The sequence below is a fragment of the Sander lucioperca genome, chromosome 6, assembly GCF_008315115.2.
Source record: "Sander lucioperca isolate FBNREF2018 chromosome 6, SLUC_FBN_1.2, whole genome shotgun sequence".
Lineage (NCBI taxonomy): Eukaryota > Metazoa > Chordata > Actinopteri > Perciformes > Percidae > Sander > Sander lucioperca.
This window is the reverse complement of record NC_050178.1, coordinates 31,269,620-31,290,265: the sequence shown is the minus strand read 5'-3', so window position 1 is coordinate 31,290,265 and position 20,646 is coordinate 31,269,620. Positions and strand designations below refer to the sequence as shown.

At 40.8% G+C, this 20,646-nt stretch overlaps 2 protein-coding genes and 1 long non-coding RNA gene across 10 annotated transcripts in view; 1 reads left to right on the top strand and 2 right to left on the bottom strand.

The window, feature by feature from the left end:
- LOC116065906 (low-density lipoprotein receptor-related protein 1-like) overlaps positions 1–9,335 on the top strand; it is an 88,283-nt gene extending 78,948 nt beyond the window's left edge. For 3 of the 5 annotated variants that reach the window (XM_031321546.2, XM_031321556.2, XM_031321578.2), the window contains 25 exons: positions 232–354; positions 528–653; positions 743–859; positions 1,546–1,652; positions 1,750–1,882; positions 1,978–2,100; positions 2,203–2,325; positions 2,476–2,616; positions 2,710–2,847; positions 2,954–3,073; positions 3,226–3,491; positions 3,603–3,784; positions 3,907–4,013; positions 4,378–4,497; positions 4,662–4,838; positions 4,965–5,105; positions 5,194–5,367; positions 5,604–5,765; positions 5,974–6,157; positions 6,245–6,352; positions 6,513–6,586; positions 6,689–6,782; positions 6,944–6,982; positions 7,871–8,015; positions 8,112–9,335. In XM_031321546.2, the coding sequence (XP_031177406.1) occupies positions 232–354; positions 528–653; positions 743–859; positions 1,546–1,652; positions 1,750–1,882; positions 1,978–2,100; positions 2,203–2,325; positions 2,476–2,616; positions 2,710–2,847; positions 2,954–3,073; positions 3,226–3,491; positions 3,603–3,784; positions 3,907–4,013; positions 4,378–4,497; positions 4,662–4,838; positions 4,965–5,105; positions 5,194–5,367; positions 5,604–5,765; positions 5,974–6,157; positions 6,245–6,352; positions 6,513–6,586; positions 6,689–6,782; positions 6,944–6,982; positions 7,871–8,015; positions 8,112–8,252 (3,365 nt within the window). In that variant the 3' untranslated portion in view covers positions 8,253–9,335. The remainder of the gene's footprint in view (positions 1–231; positions 355–527; positions 654–742; positions 860–1,545; positions 1,653–1,749; positions 1,883–1,977; positions 2,101–2,202; positions 2,326–2,475; positions 2,617–2,709; positions 2,848–2,953; positions 3,074–3,225; positions 3,492–3,602; positions 3,785–3,906; positions 4,014–4,377; positions 4,498–4,661; positions 4,839–4,964; positions 5,106–5,193; positions 5,368–5,603; positions 5,766–5,973; positions 6,158–6,244; positions 6,353–6,512; positions 6,587–6,688; positions 6,783–6,943; positions 6,983–7,870; positions 8,016–8,111) is intronic. The other 2 variants (XM_031321562.2, XM_031321571.2) reach the window with 1 other exon arrangement.
- A 743-nt stretch (positions 9,336–10,078) lies between these two features.
- On the bottom strand, positions 10,079–20,177 carry LOC116065929 (E3 ubiquitin-protein ligase DTX3L-like). Of its 4 annotated transcripts, XM_036002528.1 has the most exons (9): positions 19,810–19,854; positions 19,592–19,642; positions 19,377–19,427; positions 18,797–18,992; positions 18,507–18,664; positions 17,269–18,420; positions 16,944–17,161; positions 16,762–16,855; positions 10,079–10,353 (listed from the first exon to the last, which is right to left on the bottom strand). In XM_036002528.1, the coding sequence occupies exons 1-8, from the start codon at positions 19,837–19,839 to the stop codon at positions 16,786–16,788; spliced, it is 1,926 nt and encodes a 641-aa protein (XP_035858421.1). In that variant the 5' UTR covers positions 19,840–19,854; the 3' UTR covers positions 10,079–10,353; positions 16,762–16,785. The 4 variants fall into 4 exon arrangements, with proteins under 4 accessions (XP_035858421.1, XP_035858422.1, XP_031177448.1 ...); XM_036002529.1 differs by lacking the exons at positions 10,079–10,353; positions 19,592–19,642 and adding an exon at positions 20,132–20,177 and having other exon boundaries at positions 16,413–16,855; positions 19,810–19,858; XM_031321588.2 differs by lacking the exon at positions 10,079–10,353 and having other exon boundaries at positions 16,413–16,855.
- On the bottom strand, positions 15,368–15,783 carry LOC116065950. The gene is made up of 2 exons (XR_004108861.1): positions 15,720–15,783; positions 15,368–15,536 (listed from the first exon to the last, which is right to left on the bottom strand). It is a non-coding gene; the product is annotated as an uncharacterized LOC116065950 (long non-coding RNA).
- Positions 20,178–20,646: the final 469 nt, after the last annotated feature.

Below are 20,646 nucleotides of genomic sequence, written 5' to 3'. Positions count from 1 at the left end.
CACATAAACTGTTCTGCCGTGCCAATCTTGTGGTCAAAATTTATATTTTAGCACCTTTAACTGCAAGGGTGCAAGAAGAATAGCAAAATCACCATTTTATGACGTTAATGCATATTGCAGTCTCTAGGGGCTACTAGCAGGACTTTAGCACTTTAGTCATTTTAATTTGTGAAATTTTTGAGGTAGCAGTTCTTCTGTATTCAGTAGAGTATCTGTCTGTCTCTTGTGCAGCGGAAGTGACATGTGCCCCCAACCAGTTCCAGTGTGCCATCACCAAGCGCTGTATCCCACGGGTGTGGGTGTGTGACAGGGACAATGACTGTGTAGATGGATCTGATGAGCCTGCCAACTGCAGTAAGAGGCAGCTTATTATAACTGTACAAAACTGAATTTAAATCTTTTTCTTAGGTGTACCCATAATAACCCATATCCTCCTTTGTTTGTTGTCTTTCTGTTCCCAATGAATGAGCCTGTGTTCCCATGTCTGGTGTCAGTGCGCCTAATCCATTAAATCCTCTCTATTGCAGCTCAAATGACATGTGGTGTGGATGAGTTCCGCTGTAAGGACTCGGGGCGCTGCATCCCGGCACGCTGGAAGTGTGACGGAGAGGATGACTGTGGAGACGCTTCAGATGAACCCAAGGAAGAGTGCGGTAAGGACATAGTGGTAGATGAAGAAAGAAAGAAAAGGAAGTCGGTAATGGGGCCACGCTTGTACTTATCGTGTCTGTTTGGTGCTCAGATGAGCGGACATGTGAGCCGTACCAGTTCCGCTGTAAGAACAACCGCTGTGTGCCTGGCCGCTGGCAATGTGACTACGACAATGACTGTGGGGACAACTCTGATGAAGACAAGTGTGGTAGGTTCCCCTCCTATTACTCTTACTTTGCTGCTCACTCAGACAGCCACAACCACATATCATTGTCTGTATGAAAGCAATCATTTATAATATCATATGAGCTCTACTGTAAGCAAAACTTTTCAGATGCACCGGTTACAGGGGTAAGCAATGTATCACCTTTCACTGTGTGTTTGTCTGTTATATTTACTCAACTACACGCATGGTTGAGACTTTCATTTCTTTTTTGCATTAATTAGTTCTGTGGCCATTTGCACATCTCACATCATTTCATGTCTATTTTGCATTTCACACTGGCCTGTTGATGTGAGGCAGAGGTAGGTGTTTGCACAGTTTCAGCTCAACCATCCACAACCTCAGCTACCCAGTCCTTTGTGTGCCCCTCAGCTTCTCTTTTGTTCTGTGAGCCTTTTCCTTCCTTTTCAATCCCACTAGTTCCTCTAGCTTCTCTACTTTGTAAAGTACAAAATGTTGCATCATCCCCAATGATTTAATGAGTTAATCCCGTAATATGAATAATCAGCCTTATTTTATTCATGTACATGTGGCTCTCAACAGAGCACCTCTTTTTGCAGTCTGCTCTATTCCCATCTTTCTCTTCTCTTTCCCCTTCCCTTGCTCCTCTACTCTACTCCTGCTCAATCATCCTCTCTCAACCTTCTAAGTTGTCTTCTCTCTGTCCACAGTGCCTCGCCAGTGTTCGGAGAGTGAGTTTTCCTGCACAAATGGCCGCTGCATTGCGGGGCGCTGGAAGTGCGATGGGGACCACGATTGTGCCGATGGTTCAGATGAGGTATTGCTCAATCCCAATCTGCTTCCTGATTGACATTCTGCTTCGGAATTTGACACACTAGAGGCACTAATGAAAATTACTCTTTGTTTTGTTCCAGAATGGCTGTGATGTGAAGTGTGACAGTGATCAGTTCCAGTGCAAAAACGGCCATTGCATCGCCATCCGCTGGCGCTGCGATGCTGATGTTGACTGTTTGGATGGCAGTGATGAGGAGAAATGTGACAGTGGTGGTAAGGAACACACTCTTATTTTCTCCCGGATACTTGTGCATCAACAGCGGGTGTTATGCATCATTCATTCCTCTTCTCTCGCCGCCGTGTTTCAGTGGGTAGACATTGCCCCCTGGATGAGTTCCAGTGTAACAACAGTCTTTGTAAACCCCTGGGCTGGAAGTGTGACGGCGAGGATGACTGTGGAGACAACTCAGATGAGAATCCAGAAGAGTGTGGTAAGAGTCACTGTGTTTCGACAGTATTCCGAAGGACCACTTGATACCTTGCTTAAATACAGTCTTCTCTCTTTCTTAATGTGTCTCTCCTTCTGTCCCTAGTTAAATTCCAGTGCCCGCCCACAAGGCAGTTTCGCTGTCATAATGATCGTGTATGTCTGCCTTTATCAAAACGCTGTGATACTGTCAACAACTGTGGGGACAACAGCGATGAAGTCAACTGCCGTGAGTTTGTTTACTCTTGTTTGTTAATCTATTTAATCATTTCTTACTAGCTCACTGTACAAGTTACATTCACAATTTGAGAGCGCATTTTGTTTAGGACTGTAAATGGTGGCTTGGGATGACCTCTTTGTAAACCCTGTACTCCTCCAGAATTGCCTCCTCCCACACCAGTATGTCAAAAAGATGAGTTCCAGTGCTCTAATGGCCGCTGCATCAGCTCTGTCCTGCGCTGCAACTACTTCAATGACTGTGAGGACTATGGTTCTGATGAAATCAACTGCAATAAGAAAGGTGTGTTGTGTTGCAGTATAGATGTCTTAGTGGCGGTGTAAATTCTGTTTGGTTTTCGGTGTTAATGCATGCGACCTATTCCTGTGCTTTCAGACACGGTGCTGAATGACTGCCACAGTAACAGGACAGTGTGTGGAGACGGAGATGAAGCTCATTGTGTGGTAAATGGCACCGACTCTTTCTGCTCCTGCAAACCCGGCTTCCAGTCCAATGGACGTAACAAATGTGAAGGTAAAATTTGTTCCCTGCCCTTGCTCCATTTTGCACTGCTCACTTTGTGCTCATCTGCTCTTGAAAACCTACAACTATGTGTAATGTGTATCATGTGGCCTCACAGATAAGAACGAGTGTAAGCAGTTTGGTGTGTGTTCCCACATCTGCAACAACACCAAGGGTTCCCACAAGTGCAGCTGCCACAAGTACTTCACCAGAATCAATGATACCTGCAAAGCTGATGGTAAGTACTTCCATGCTTATGCAAGCGTATGTTTCTCTATGTATGTACTCTGTATTTTGCTTACCTGCCTTCCATTTTCTCACATCTCTCCTCTACTACAATGATCTGTTTGTTCTTTTCCTTGCCTGACATGATTTCCTGTGAATCCCCAGCTCCGCGACAAGTGCTCTACATCGCTGACGACAGTGAGATCCGCAGCCTGGACCCTTCCATGCCAAACTGGCGCTATGAGCAGGTCTTCCAGGGCGATGCCAACGTGCGCATTGATGCCATGGACCTGCATGTCAAGGCAAACCGCATTTACTGGACAAACTGGCACACAGGGCGGATTTCTTCCTATGATTTGCCTTCTTCCTCCTCCTCCCCAAATAGCAACCGCAACCGACGCCAAAGTGAGTCGAGGGTCACAAACGTGGAGGTAAGTGTGTATATATATGTGCTTGTACTTATGCATGCATATGATGTAAATACAAACAAGACAGGTGTGTGTCCCATTTTGAAGGGGTCTTAGTGCTGTCTCTTTGTTTAGATCCCTGATCTGAAGATGCCCCGTGGCATTGCTGTGGACTGGGTGGCAGGGAACTTGTACTGGACTGACTCTGGTAGAGACGTCATCGAGGTGGCCCAGATAAGTGGAGGACGCCACCGCAAAACCCTCATCTCCGGCATGATCGATGAGCCTTATGCTATTGTAGTCGACCCTCAGAGAGGGTGAGCGGGTCTTGGGAGACCGGGGGGAAATTAGCTACTTTTAGAAAAAAACAAGAATGCAAATGGTAAATTGATTTTGAACAGCAATTTCATAAATGGAGCTTTTACATTTTCTTCATTAGGAAAATGTACTGGGCAGACTGGGGGAACCATCCCAAGATTGAAACAGCTGCTATGGACGGAACCATGAGAGAGACCCTGGTGGAGGAAAACATTCAGTGGCCAACTGGTAAAATGTGCACACACATACAGTACATAAGTACTTCTCCTTACAGGGTTACAAGGTTAATTCTTTTGACAACAGAGTTGCACAATGAAATGTTAATTGTAGATCCTTTGCGCTAGATACACAAAGGTTGTATATACAAATATTTTATATTTAATCAAATTAAATAAAATAAAACAATATATACAGTTACTTATATACAAATCTTTATATACATATATGCCTAGAGAGACTTTGGTTTATGGTAGGAATGTAGGTAGTGGTGAAGTGTGGAGGATGAGGATGAATCGTCTGTTTTATACTAAACACAAAGTGTAAGTCTTTAATTTTTCTACCTTTTCTAACTCTGCTCTCTCTCTCCGTATAGGTTTAGCAGTGGACTACTTCAACGAGCGTCTGTTCTGGGCCGATGCTAAACTGTCTGTGATCTGCAGTGTGAGGTTGAATGGCAGTGATGTGGTTGTGGCTGTAAACAGCATTAAGAACAGTTGAGTGGCACACTCTGTTCATACATACATACATGTTTTTGTCCATATTAAAAATCAGTCTCTTTATTTTGCAATTTTTCAAGTGGGTGGACAAGACAAAAATGTGTATTTTAGCATGTATACTGTGAAGCTTCCATAACATGTCTCCACTGTTTCTACACAGAGCTCCATCACCCCTTTGGCATCGATGTTTTTGAGGACTACATCTATGGTGTCACCTACATGAACAACTACGTCTTCCGAGTGAATAAGTTTGGCAAAGGCCCCATTGAGAACCTTACAACTGGAATGAACCACGCCACAGATATAGCATTGTATCACCGCTACAAGCAACCTGAGAGTGAGTAGAAAACAGACACATCTCTCAACAGCAGCTCACTGAAACAAAGCAAGTGAAGAAGAGAGGACTAAAGCAGGTATTTTCTTTCCTATTTTTCAATACTGGTTCTCTCTCTGTCCTTGTCAGTGACTAATCCCTGCGACAGGAAGAAATGTGAATGGCTGTGTTTGCTGAGCCCCAGCGGACCAGTCTGCATCTGTCCCAATGGACGCACGCTGGACAATGGCACATGTGTGGAGCTGCCCACTCCCACACTGTCTCCTATCTGTGAGGAAACACACACTTCCACATACAGAACACACACATGCATAGGCAGAACTCATTCTGAATGACAGAAAAACTTTTTCATCTGCAGCTCCTCCCAGTGGTCCCTGCTTGGTCCAGTGTATGAACGGTGGCAGCTGTTTCCTAAATGCCCACAAGCAGCCCAAGTGTCGCTGCCAGCCTAATTATGGAGGAGATCGATGTGAGATTGATCAGTGCAGGGACTACTGCAAGAATGGAGGGACATGCACACCTTCCCCAACAGGTAAGATATGGACATTACAAGCTGGTTTTTGGCATGTGTTATTTATTTTTGCTTGTACAGTATAAGTTAATATGGGTTAAATGCAACGTTTAAATGACACTATTCAGGCTAAAATATGGTTTTGCAGAACACATTTATGTTTCTGTTGGCCCAGTAATATGATACATTCTTTCTCTCTCATCATCCCTGTTAAGCCTTCCGACTATTTATCCCTTCATATGTCTTTCGTTCCACAGGTTCTCCTACCTGTCGATGCCTGACAGGCTTTACAGGGCCAAACTGTAACCTGCACACCTGTAAAAATTACTGCAAAAATGGAGGCAACTGTACCGTCAGCACTGGAAATCAGCCCACCTGCGGCTGCCCTCCTGACTTCCTGGGCGACCAGTGCCAGTACAGTAAGTGTTGTTCCCACTCTCTAGCCGGCATGCAAGTGTAAAAATGCTCAAACACTTTTGTTGCAGTCGTAAAGTATCTCTAATAGATTATGATAGATTATGATGCGGTTGGTAAGCAGTGCACTTACGTGTGTGTGTGTGTGTGTGTGTGTGTGTGCGTGTGTGCGTGTGTGTGTGTGTGTGTGTGTGCGTGCGTGTGCGCACACAGGAAGCTGTGAAGGCCACTGCCTGAACAAAGGTACATGTCTACAGAGTGAAAATGGCTCCAAACTGTGCCGCTGTCTGCCTCAGTACAGTGGCAGCACATGTGAGATTGATAAGTGTCACTATTGTCGTGACGGCGAGTGTATCCCCAGCGATGGTTTCACGTCTACAGGGGACTTCAGCTGCCGGTAAGACTCATAATTTACTCAACACACGCATGCTAAGTTGTCTAGTCTTTGTCATTGCTACTCACAATTTTTTTCTGTCTTCTACAGCTGCACAAATGGAAGAGTCCAGCCCAGCTGTTACACATGTGATACAAATGAGTACTGTGCAAATGGCCAGTGCTCTATAAACTCCATCACCCGCCTTCCAGAGTGCAGGTGAGGAGCAGTGTTTTCATCCATAATTGTTATTATTTGAGTCTGAATATTGCCAATGTATCATTGCATACACACTTATCTCTATTTTCTCTCTTTGTGTGTCTGTGTTTGTCTGTGTGTGTGTGTGTGTGTGTGTGTGTGTGTGTGCGTGTAAGCGCAGATGTTCACCTGGTTGGGCGGGGCATCGCTGCGAGTTCGTAGCCAACAGTGACGGTGCCTCAGGTTCCGGCGGACGTAAGTCAACACTTCTACTATGACATCAATAATAGAAGTTCATTGAATGGAATACATTTCTCTATGCCCCATACTTATGTTTGTACATGTTTGTGTACGTAGGCACGGCCTCCATAGTGATCCCTGTGCTGCTGCTTTTGCTACTGGTTCTGCTGGCTGCAGGAGCGTTGTTCTGGTATAGAAGAAGGATGAGAGGGTGAGTAACACTTTATATAGCACACATTTTAAACAAGAGTTAGTTGAGACCTCTTTTTGCCTTTTGTATTCCCTCTTTCTTCCTCTTTCCCTTCCTTCTTTTCTTTCTTCCATCTGCACTTTTCCCCTCCTCTCTGTAATGGCATCTCTTTTGCTCCTCAGGTCTAGCCGGCCCGGCAAAACCGGCTCCAGACGCTTGCGGTAACGGTTGCCAGGGTTACACTTTCCTTCCATACTCTCATTTAATTCTGTATCCTGACGCTCTCTTTTTCTCGGTCACTCCCTTATCCATAAGTCTTGGATGCTGTGCAGTGTTTGGTCCTGTGGTGAATGTCGCGCCATTCTTAGATGTTCATGAGAGCTGTAGCTCATCCTGCTCCTACAGGATCTTCCCTGTCTAAATGCCCTCTTCAGAGCAGCTCCAGATCTATTGAAAAGATGTATTGAATAGATCTGTCGGTGCTGTAGATCCGTCATACTGCTGTCCATCATATTGTGCCATATTGTACTTACTGTACTGTGCTGTGGTTTGTATTGTGGTAGTGTCTCTCATAGTGAGAGATGGACAGTGTGACAGCATTCTTCCAAGCTCAGATTGGAAAATGCAATGTGAGAAATCCAGCATTTATTTAAAAGGTAGAAAGGCAATGCAGACATTCATAGCCTATTTTGGATTTATTGTGGTCTTAAAAGATAGTCTGTGGGGCGCCCTAGTAGCTTACCTAGTTGAGTGCATAGTAGAGTCCTTACCGCAGCAGCTCGGGTTCGAGTCCGGTCCAGGGCCCTATGCTGCAGGTCTTCCCTTCTCTCTCCCCTTTTCTTTCAGTCACTATCTAAATAAAAAAAAAATTAAAAAAAGACGTGGGTCTGTAGGTCCTCTGTGTCTGGATCTGTCATGGGCTACATGAATGCTGGGTTTGTGTTGGTGCCTGTGCTGTGGCTTAGTTCTCTCAGCCTGGATGGTGGTGAGAGGCATGTAATGCCTCTTCCCTTCATAATGTGGCTGTGTCTCCCGCTTTCACTGTTAAGGCTCTTATAACTATAGTAAGACACACAAAGATATGACAGTGCCCTTAATATTTTGTGTAGGGCCAAGGGCTTCCAGCACCAAAGGATGACCAATGGGGCCATGAATGTTGAGATTGGAAACCCTGCCTACAAGATCTACGAAGGCGAGCCGGATGACGACGCCGGGGAGCTTCTAGACGCAGACTTCACGCTGGACCCAGACAAGGTAGAGACAAATACCAGGAATGCATATACATACACAGATGTTGTAGCCGCTGCACATATAAATAATATCTAATGCATGATTTTTGGCCCATTCCAGCCCACCAATTTCACAAACCCAGTATATGCCACTCTTTACATGGGAGCACACAACAGCCACAACTCTCTGGCCAGCACAGATGAGAAGAAGGAGTTGCTATCACGTGGAGATGAGGAGCCCCTTGTGGACCCCCTGACATAAACTGTCCATTGGCCTGGATCACGCTATTCCAAACACACCCCTCTTCTTGCCTTTTAAAGAAAAATTAAACAAAAAAATGGATAAAAAGTGTGAGAGAAAATTGATAAAAAGTGTGAACACTGTATAAAATGTACAAAAATGAAGGACTACTTTTGTATGTGATTGCAGTATTATATTTTGTTCTTTTGAGATTCCTCTGGTCAAAAATGAATAACATTTTCTATGAGAGATTTTTAATTTACACTTTGTCCCTTACCCTTTACCTAAATAGCCACTACCTCTGTGCAAAATGAAATGGAAACATGAAAATCAGAAGAAAAGATGATATCATTGGAGCAATTTTAATTTTTTATTTTTGTATGAATTGTATAGAAAAGAAAAAACAGTGTTCCATTTCACCAGTGCCAACTGTTTGTTGTTTGTGTTGACTTTGAGTGGGAAAGGTAAAACTCAAAGTTTTCTAAATCGGTACATATGTTGTCTTGCTGGAGTTTCTTAGCAAGATTGTGTGAGACAGATTTGTGATCGCACCGTTTGTGTATAGCACATGTAAAATGTCAATACCAGATGGCAACTACAGTATTTCCACATAATTTCTTCTCAGAGAACAATGTTCATGAAATGATTGTGTTGTCTTCCTTGCACAGAATTCATATTTTACGGTATAGTGTATATTGTAGGCTTTCTACCATAAGATGTAAAACAGGTATGTTTGTTTATCACATTGTATGACAGTTGGAGCTCATGATTTGCTGAAGTGAGAGGATGAGAGGCGTTTTTTGGTGTGTGATTATGATGTTGGGAAAGTGAGGAAGTTGGTCATGGGTGAAACATTCCAGGCAGAGTGGTGGGTGGAGATTACAGATGTGAAGATGGTATGGGTAAATGCCCTCATGGGTGGGCAGTTATTTGGGTAAACATGTCTAGGCCACAGCTGACTAATAACAGGAGGGCCATAGCAAATATACAAGACTTTGATGGATAGTGTCATGCCTGCACCATTTAGTTGTCTGTCACAAGGGTCTTGATTCAGAAGGAAAGGGAGGGTGCAATTATGGTAAAATCGAAGAAAAAAAAAGAGTGAGATGGGTCTTTGTCTTTTATTTCTCCAGTCCATTTAAAAAAAAGACCAGATAACATACATCTGGCTTTAAGTAGATTTTTATTTCTACCTTTAGAGGATCAAAGTCTGTACGTTCACAGTTTTGTAATGACTCAGTCTTAAGTGCATTATGTTCATTTGGTCTTTAGCATTTCTCTGCTCTAATCTCTCACTCTCCTCTGTGCCATGCTGCTGCTAATGCTACCACTCTGGTCGCTCTGACATGTCCTTACGCTCAGCCTCTGTCCCAAAATGCTGCTTTCTGTCAGAAATGTGTCAGCCATATCTTAATGCATGTGAAAAGTAACACCAATCTTTAATGTAACTACAATAACAAGTTTTATTTTTTGTTGCTTACCTGTCAGCAAGTGTTATTTTATGCTGTTGTATATGTTTTGTCTTTAATGGAGAGAGAAGTACAATCATTTGACCTAAAGAACATTTTTGCAAAATCATACATGCATTTTCAGAATTGTTTTTTGATTAGTCCTTTTTTATGAAAAATGACACATAGCTTTTATAGTACACAATGCATGGAGGCACAGACTTTCTTCTGGAAAGAGAATAATGTTTAATTTTTGCTGGAGTACTTTACAAACTAAATAACAGATATTGTTATAAATAAAAATTTTAAAGAATTGTACAGAAAACAAGCCACTGTGTTTTGTGTTTTCTTTCCCACAATATATGCTGATAAAGTGAAGAATACTGTGAGGAGTCAGTGTGGGTTGGTTCAATCATTTATTAGGTAAACAGTAAATCAGATTACATTTTAAATTGAAAAACTACCAATTAAACAAATGTAATGAAATCAAATCCTTAAGTTATCCTTAATAGGTGAAGCTAATACATGTTGCTAAACCATAAACTCAAAGTAACCCTGACTGATACCATGAACAATTACAAGAAAGAAGACGGTATATAATACAGCAGTGTGCACATTCCAGTAATTGCTTGTTTTACATAATCATTTAATTTTTTTGTGATAAAACAACTCTCCTCAGCCACTAAAGAAAACAAATTGAGGAAATCCTTCTTCAAAGTGATGCTTAATAGGTAAAGATAATACACGTTGCTAAACCATAAACTCTTAAGCTGTAAATGCTGATCATTCCACCTCAAAGTAACCCTTACTGATGAGAGACAGTATACAATACAGCAGTAGGTACATTCCAGTAATTGCTTGTTTTACATAATCATTTAATTTTTTTGTGATAAAACAACTCTCCTCAGCCACTTTGTATCAAAGTCTTCACTCGATGCCTTTAGCCTTCAGCTCCTCCTTGACTCTGCTCAGGTAGCCAGGGTCAGGATACCCAAAACTGTGGAAACAGTAAGTGTTAATATATGGCATTGCAGATTTGGCTACTGTACCACTCTGGTCCTCCTGTAATGCTGGTCTTGTGGTGAATGTCGTTCCAGGTCACCTGGTTGTCCATCCAAGTCGTTCTGGATGTTCCAACGGTGAAAATGAGCTTCTGGTCAAATGCTTTCTTCAACAGGCGCAGCACTTCTCTGCCCTCTTCATTATCTGGCAGATATGCCGTTCTGCTAATACCAGAATAGTACTGTCCAGGATTTGGATGATTTTCCTGCAAAAAGAGTCATGTCAGAAAATAACTCACAAGTTCTAAAATTGACACGTCTGAAAATATTTAACTCAAGGCATTTACCGTCTGTTTTCCACTTGAAATGGCATAGTTAATGACTATAGTGTTGCAGCCCGGGAATCCAGGGAGGGATGAGAAACATGAATGCCATGTCATGTTTCCATCTGGCTGGTCTCCCTTCATCATACCAAAGACATCTCTGCATACAGGACAGATGGGTCCCATGGCTTTCTTTGACTGGGCCAGGCATTCTTCACAAAACTCATGTTTACACTTGAGCTGTTTCTTTTTGGTAAATGTTTCCATGCATATAGGACATTTTTCATCTTTGTCATCTCCTGCTGTTGGTGCGTCAGTGTTGTATCCTGATTGTTCATTTAACACAGGTCCACCGGAGGCGCCTTCTGACAGCAAGCCGGTGAACCCAGTGGCGCCCTGGTATTGCGTTTTTTTCCTTTTCACGGTCAAAAGGGGACGAGAGATATTTAAAAATATGCTTTGATATTCATTTTCTATTTCATATAACAAAAAATAAAATCACTCGAAAATAGAAACAAAAAAAGGCTTTTTCAAAGGTTTCTTCACGTTCAGAGACCGGATGTTGTCATTTCCAGTGCAACAGTGCCAGTGTACCAGTGTTGCTTTCAGCACAGGCTAAAATGACTTTGGAACATAGACTGTTAATATTAATATATACAGTCTATGCTTTGGAACCCTACTCTGATAATGCTTGAGCTGACTTTTATTTTAAAATATCACATTTATTTATTTCCCTCTCCCTGTCTCCCTCCGACTCTCCGTCTCTTAGTACCAGCATTATGCAACATGACCCCACACAAATTGCAACATAAACTCTTTCAACTGATCTAGTTTCTCAAAAGTCTCCTCTATAAAATGTAAAAAGTCCTAAGAAATCCAAGTGGTGGAAAGTATTGAAAAATACTGAAATCAGTAATGCCACTTTCCCATTGCTGCCTATGTTAAAGAGACACTACAGGTGAATAGGGAAACATTTTTAACTGATATCTCCATTAAACTTCCCCCGTTGATTATTTACATTAAGACAGTAATCTCTTGTATTACAAGTATTCTGAACGTGTATGTTTAATTATGCAAATGACTGAGGCATTGTCTAATTAAATATGTGCTAATTTGCATAAATAATGGTGTTTCAGTATTTTTCAACTTGGACTTGAAATTATATGAGAGGAGACTTTTATGAGTAAGAAACATGTCAGATTTTCTGTTGCAATTTGTGGGAGATTCACTCCTTTTTTTCTCACAAAATGCTTGTACTATCTCCCCTCGCTGAGAGACAACTTCGCCGCAAAAAGAGTCGATACCGGTGTCGTGCCAAGGTACTTATCCCCCCCAGGATTTGTATCTCCTGGCCGCGGGAGCGCGCGTGCACTCAGAGAAGCAGAGTTTACCTGCTGCACTTCGAATTCACCTCTTAAATGGAACAAATAGCGACGTGGAAGACTCGACAGGTTTTTCCATAGTAACAAGGGACTCATTTATCTACATAAAAATAACACACATGATGGCAGGACCGACCCTTCGCATGTTAGGGGAGGGGGTACACATTATATCAGGTGAAAAAAACAGACTGATATAATGTGTATCCCCTCTGTAACTCATATGGTAAACAGGTGAACAAAGCGGTTAATTGAAAAGCCATATTAACCTAAATTAAATTAAATTAAAACAGAAATCACGTTAGAGGGCAGGGAGGGATGGGTTAGCAAAGACGAGGCTTCCTTGTCAGGCCACACCCGCAGAGAATGGACAGATGGAGGTAGCCTAGATTAAAGGAAAAAATATTGTTCATAAACCTGCATGTGATGTTGAGTCACATACAGTAGACAGGCCTATCAGTCGGCCTATGTAGCTAAGGTGTATGTAAATAGATTTCTCGGTGTGATTATAGATCACAAGCTCTGCTGGAAACCTCATATAAAACATGTTCAATCTAAAGTGTCACGAAGCATCTCAGTCCTGAGTAAGGCAAAGCATGTATTGGATCACAAATCAATGCATATTCTATATTGTTCACTGGTTTTACCTTATTTAAATTACTGTGTGGAGGTCTGGGGGAACACTTATAAAAGCTCACTGCAACCACTGATCACACTACAAAAAAGAGCCATAAGAACAGTTCATAAAGCAAGATATTATGATCACACCAACTTACTGTTTTTACATTCCAGAGTTTTAAAGTTCATTGATCTAGTTGAATTTCAAGTAGCACAAATTATGTATAAAGCAAAAAACAGGTAACTACTACTAACTACTACTACTACTAACAGGTAATATTAAAGTGCCCATATTATGAAAAAATCACTTTTTCTGGGATTTGGGGTGTTCTGTTGTGTCTCTGGTGCTTCCACACACATACAAAGTTTGAAAAAAATCCATCCATGCTGTTTAGAGTGAGATACGGTTTCTGAATGTGTCCTGCCTTCAGTCTCTGGGTGAGCTGTTCAAAATCGGCACGGCTTGTGACATCACAAGCCGAAACGAGCAGGCTAACTGCAACCATTAGCTCGTAGCGTTAGCGTTAGCATGCTAACGCTAATGCTAGCATGCTAACGCTAGCATGCTACCTCGTTCTCAATAGCAAAGCACTGCTACAACACACACAAGTTCACCATAATCTACAAAAGAACTACTTCCATGTGCGCCCTCATTTAGAAGTCTCCCAGCTAATCCTGCCTTGTAACTGACCAAAGTTGTAGAAACAGCCTTTCTTTTACTGTCTATGGAGCTAGCTAGCTGACATGATCTACATCTGAGCTACTGGGCATGTGCGGGTGCAATCAAAGATAGTACAGAAGAAGAAAAGAGGTCTCACTCTGTAGCTAAAACAGAGACCAGCTGAAAAGAGGATCTGCAGCAGTGAGAGAGAGCAGTGCAGTACAACAAAAATATGGTGTTTTTTGAAAATTAAACCATGTAAACCTATTCTGGAACAACCTTAAAATACAATTATGAAACTGAAAATGAGCATAATATGGCTGCTTTAAGAAGTTCTTTTTTGATAGAGAGGGGGGTTATAATTTAAGGGATAAGTTTAAATTCAAGGTTCGAGCTGTTTGCACGACTATAAAAAGTGAGTGCATTACAATCAGTGGTGTGAAATTGTGGAATGGTCTGTGCACAGAACTTAAGCAATGTCCAAACATAATCCAGTTCAAAAAAGGTACAAAGCAATGATTTTCAAAAAATATAGAAAAGAAGGGCTTTAATAATTGCAATATGTGTTTTTTGACGTATGTGTATGATTATGCGTGTGTATATGTGTGTGTATATGTGTGTGTATGTATGTTTATGCGAGTGTATGTATGTGTATATAGCTAGTTGCTTTTAGTCTGAGTCTGTAAGATAACCAAACTTATTGAAATAAATAAAAGTAAAACATATTAATTAAGGCTATTGAACTAAACTGACTAATTTATATATTTATATGTATTGCCTCATTCATTAATTTCAAGATGTATTTCATAGCCATATTTATGTAAAGAGGTGAAAAAAACGGAGGATCAGTAGCTCATGAAGTTGGGCTACAAGTTTCCCTCAACTGCAGAATCAGATGCTGCGAAGCTAAGCTAACTTCAGCGTGGTGTCAGATGAGTCCATACGGTCTATGGTCACATCAAGTTTGAGCCATTTTCAGCGCAAATTCTCCTCACATTTCTTGCAGAAAATCCTCTTGCACCCCCACTTCCCTGTGATATGCGCACAAAGATTTCTGCACATGACAGGCCTTTTTTTCACCATGTCTAAAATCACATCAGAGTAGGAATACAAAGTCATTTTAGCCTGTGCTGAAAACAACACTGGTACACTGGCGCTGTTGCCTTGGAAATGACAACATCCGGTCTCAGAATATAAAAAAACAGGCCTTTTTTTCATTTCTGTTTTCTAGTGATTTTATTTTTTGTCATATGAAATAGAAAATTAAAATCAAACATATATTAAATCTACACCCATCCCCCTTTGACCATGAAAAGGAAAAAACGCCTTGTATTTCAATTTTCAAATTTAGTATTTTAAAACGAAAATCAAACAACCATTCGTTTTTTGTTTTTGAATACCTGTTTATTAAAGGAAAATTGAATGACCAAAAGATACACTGACGATGATGCCTCATAAAAAGCAAGGCCAAGTGTGTTGAATACACCATGGGAGCACAATATTAACTAAAATAATTGCATTTCTTAAACCTGCCCCAGAACTGTTGCTGGCTTTAGTATGCAGGTGGACACTTTTGTCAATTAGTTTAAGTTTACAAATAACAATTGTTTTTAACAGTCCTATTCCTACTGAAGACACTGTAACAGATCTTCTTTGTAGCGTCTATTATTTTTTCCGCATTACTCACAAAGCTCATGAACACACCGAACTCGGAGTAACGACTTCTCAACTCGGCAAAAGGGGATCATCTGAGGAGCACTTGAACGCAACACAGCCCCCGTAACAATTCTTTCATACTGTTGCATTCTATGCAATGTTACTCACTATTTCCACGGGCTCTTCTTTGTCCTCGACACTGCCTGACGTTTTGACAATCTTTAAAGACACAGCATACAACCACAATTAGCACAACGTGTTTGTATTTGATCGAGTTTACAGCATAAAAAAAAACAACATAATTCTTTATCTGACATATGACTGCGCACATTCATTATGTTATGTAAGCCTGATGTTAAAAGCAAATCCTACTCCACTTTCGGTCATGGCAAGTTAAACTACCTGAATATTTTTTGCAGTTTATGGCGAACACAATCGTTGACACGTAACGTCGCATATCCTTACCTGACACAGGCCTATGACTTAGCTTCGCTTAAAAGTGAAACTCATTTTATAAGTTTGACTGACACCGAACAGGCCAATCAGAGGGTCGAACCCGCCCAATTATCATAAAAGTTGCCTATGCTTTGCTTTGTATTGGAGAAGGGGTTAAATCCCTACATGCAGGTTAAATATTTATGATATTGTGCCACATTGTTTGTACTGAGGTAACTTTGTATTGTGGTAGCAGGGTTTCCCAGTTTCTGTCCTTATGCTGTCCCAAAATGCTTCTTTTAGAAATGTGTCAGCCATATATTCGTGCAAGTAGTAACAATCTTGAATGCAATTACAATAACGTTTTTATTTTGCTTACGTCACATTTTCAGAATGGTTATTTGATTAGTTTCCTTTAATGAAAAACTACACGTAGGCCTACCTACAGTAACATTTATAGTACACAATGCATGAAGGCTCAGACTTTCTTCTGGGAAGACAATGTTTAATTTCTGCTGGAGTACTTTACAAACTAAATAACAGATATTGTTATAAATAAAATGTTAAAATTAAATTTTAACATTATACATACAAAATTATACAGAACACAGGCCAATGGGTTTGTGCTGATAGAGGTAAGAATACTATGAGTCAGTGTGGTTTGGATTAATTATTTATTAGGCAAACAGTAAATTAGATACAGTAGATTATGTGTACTGTAGACGTAAAATTCTATTTATGTTCAGAAATGTGACTCTTACACTATTATATTTTTGAGAAACGTTATCAATCAACAAACAAATTGAGGAAATCCTTCTTCAAAGTGATGCTTAATAGGTAAAGATAATACACGTTGCTAAACCATAAACTCTTAAGCTGTAAATGCTGATCATTCCACCTCAAAGTAACCCTTACTGATGAGAGACAGTATACAATACAGCAGTAGGTACATTCCAGTAATTGCTTGTTTTACATAATCATTTAATTTTTTTGTGATAAAACAACTCTCCTCAGCCACTTTGTATCAAAGTCTTCACTCGATGCCTTTAGCCTTCAGCTCCTCCTTGACTCTGCTCAGGTAGCCAGGGTCAGGATACCCAAAACTGTGGAAACAGTAAGTGTTAATATATGGCATTGCAGTAGACTTGACATCATATATATAAAAATAAATAAGAGATTTGGCTACTGTACCACTGTGGTCCTCCTGTAATGCTGGTCTTGTGGTGAATGTCGTTCCAGGTCACCTGGTTGTCCATCCCAGACGTTCTGGATGTTCCAACGGTGAAAATGAGCTTCTGCTCAAATGCTTTCTTCAACAGGCGCAGCACTTCTCTGCCCTCTTCATTGTCTGGCAGATATGCCGTTCTGCTAATACCAGAATAGTACTGTCCAGGATTTGGATGATTTTCCTGCAAAAAGAGAATGAAACATATATTAGAACTGACAGTCATGTCAGAAAATAACTCACAAGTTCTAAAATTGACATGTCTGAAAATATTTAACTCAAGGCATTTACCGTCTGTTTTCCACTTGAAATGGCATAGTTAATGACTATAGTGTTGCAGCCCGGGAATCCAGGGAGGGATGAGAAACATGAATGCCATGTCATGTTTCCATCTGGCTGGTCTCCCTTCATCATACCAAAGACATCTCTGCATACAGGACAGATGGGTCCCATGGCTTTCTTTGACTGGGCCAGGCATTCTTCACAAAACTCATGTTTACACTTGAGCTGTTTCTTTTTGGTAAATGCGTCCATGCATATAGGACATTTTTCATCTTTGTCATCTCCTGCTGTTGCTCCCCCCCCTGTTGTTGCGTCAGTGTTGTATCCTGATTGTCCATTCAACACAGGTCCACCGGAGGCGCCCTCTGACAGCGAGTCGGTGAACCCAGTGGCGCCCTGGTGTTGGGTGGAGCTCATGGGTGATGTGGCACTCTTCTGATACAGGTGAAGAAGAGCCCTGACAGCGTGGCTCTCCATTGACGCGTTTCCTCCAGATTTGTTGTAGCAAGCTTTCACTTTGACTGGACTGATGCCTGACACTTTAAAGTCCACACCAAACTTGGTTTTGATCTTAGTTAATTGCTTACTGAAGGAAGTAGTCATCAGCTTCCAGGAGCCCTCCTCCATGGTTAGTCCAGCATCGACAAGAGGGTCTTTGATGCTCATGCCAATGCTCAGTGGTGTGTCTTGAGACACCCGTGTAAACTCTTCAACAGACATGCTGGTATTTGTTGATAGAGTTAGGGACTTTCTGATGGCATCTTGAACTGTTCTTGGTCCACATGCGGTCATTTCTTCAGAGGATACAGTAAGCAAAAGCTTGTTTTCTTTTGTCTGGGCGATTTTCAGCACGTCTTTCCACTCTTCTTCATCTACATTATTGAGAGGAATAGTTGAGCCATCTAATTCACCTAAGCACTTCTGGACGAGGCTTGTGAACTCATTAAGAGCTTTTTGTGAGCCTCCATCTTCCTGGTCTGCTTGAAATGTCACATTTACTTCTGCCATGATTTTAACTCTATTCTCTTTCTCTATACGTTTCATTTCCTCCTTGTAGATGTGGTTCACGTACCAGAAATGGCCCACTGGGACAGAGCAAGTGCATGTCTCCTCTCCTGCTGTAGAAACTGCACTACTCTGCTTCCCCAGGTGCCCTAGCCCCTGAATAAAATACAATGTATTCATTTAGTAAAAAGCATTAATTTTCAATGTAATTCATAACTACTGATTTACAACACAGTACATACATATTGTGGCTCTGATACGGATGAAGGAGTGGGGTTCACTGGCGCATCCTGTGTCGTCAGCTCTAGTGGTGTCAACATAACAGACTTTATTGTGACTGTGTGTGACTTATCTTTCTTGGTCAGTTTTTCTCCACTCAGTTTCTGAAGCTCATCCACAGCTAAAAAAGAAGACAAACACAAAATAAATATGCCTCAAAAAAAAAGAGGGGAAAAAAGAACATTGTATTGGTCAACATAAAATGTTGGTAATAGATGTGCGATTTTATTATTTAAAAAAAATCATACTATACCTGGAGCAGGTTTAAGTCTTATCACAGCAGTCCCATTGTCCGAGACACTTACAACATTGCAGTCTCCTTTAAAGTTGTTGCTTTTTTTGTTAGCCCAACTCTGAAGAAGTTTCTGTAGTTCTATTATTTTAGATTTCTGCGGTTGAACACCCTCTGACCACTCCACTGAGAGAGTGACTTGAATTTCATCTTTTGTCTGTAATAAAGTCATCAGAAAACATGCTACAGTTATTGTTCCTGTATTACTAAGCAAGATAGCAATGCCATTCAGCTACTAATATAGCTTAAATTACATTAGAGTTCTATATAATGTTGATAACATAGACTGATAATAGACTAGAATAAAGTCTAAGCCAACAGCCTCAATACAGCAGAGAGCAACAGTTTGTGATTATTTAGGACTAGTATAGCTTTCCTGGGAACTTGTGCCTACATTAATACTTTCACTTTCATATACAGAAAAACACACAGGCCTGCTGGAACTCGACCTAGGTTTTCTATGCCTCGGTTTTTAGTTTTTAAAAGCTGCTCACGTCTTATCGAACACATAGCCTTAGCACACACACACTCAAATACCTACCTCAGCAGACTTATCGTGAGGGGTCTGAGTCTGCAGGTTATTGCCCTCAACCTTAATTAAAAAAGACAATTGCAGCAATTAATACTTCAAAACAATTTAATCTGAAGACAGTCAAATACGCACACAGGTTTTCTATGCCTCGGTTTTTAGTTTTTAAAAGCTGCTCACGTCTTATCGAACACATAGCCTTAGCACACACACACTCAAATACCTACCTCAGCAGACTTATCGTGAGGGGTCTGAGTCTGCAGGTCATTGCCCTCAACCTTAATTAAAAAAGACAATTGCAGCAATTAATATTTCAAAACAATTTAATCTGAAGACAAATACGCACACATCAAGTGAATACCCCAGCTCCCTTAGTTGTTTTTCATAATGTTCTGTTGTTCAAAATTAGTTTGCAGACTTTGCTAACCTAGCTAACGTTACTTACCTCCATGGGCTCCTCCTCTCTGTCAGACATTTCGACAGTCTTCTTCTTCTTCCTTTAACACAGATGACGACAACGTTTGTAACGTTATATTTGGGGTATTTACATAAAACTGTCAAACGTTGACACTGCTATCGCTCGACTCCACTTTCGTTTACGTTAAGCTAATGCTAACTCGGGCTATATTTGCTTTCCAGTTTTCTTATTTCCTACATTTTTAACACAACTAACGTCAATGTTATGTAACGAACTTTATGTCTACTTTTTGAACATACATACAGCACGTAAAATATGAATTTATGACGCATACGGATCGACGACTTACCTTCACTTGGCTCTACACTTTAAACGCTGCTTCTTCCTGATAGATGAAAGTGAAAGTATTGTAGCTCCGCGAGACAAGTGACGTCACAGTGAAGGCGCCACACTGTACCATGTATGCGGTTATATACTGTCTATGATTTATGTTGAGTAAATCGTCTGCAAAGTTTGTATATTTGATAGTTTTTTCAATACATATTGAAAAGAAAAAGAAAAGAAAGGCAGCTGTGGACCTTTTACTATTGAGAAGTGTAAGTCATCAGTGTATTAATTTAGGGATTAAGCTTTGAAACTTGAAAGCTTGTTTTACTTAGAATAAGAAAAATTTAGAGGTCGCCGATCCTACATTAATTAACTTTTTAATAAAATTAAAATATTTCACTTTTTTACTCCACTGCTAATATTTATGTCAGGACTTTGTTTGAGTTTTTTTTTTTTTTTTTTTTTTTTTTACAGTGTCAGAAGGCTACTTTTACCAAAAGTATACATGTCATTTTTCCACCACTGCTGACAATAAAA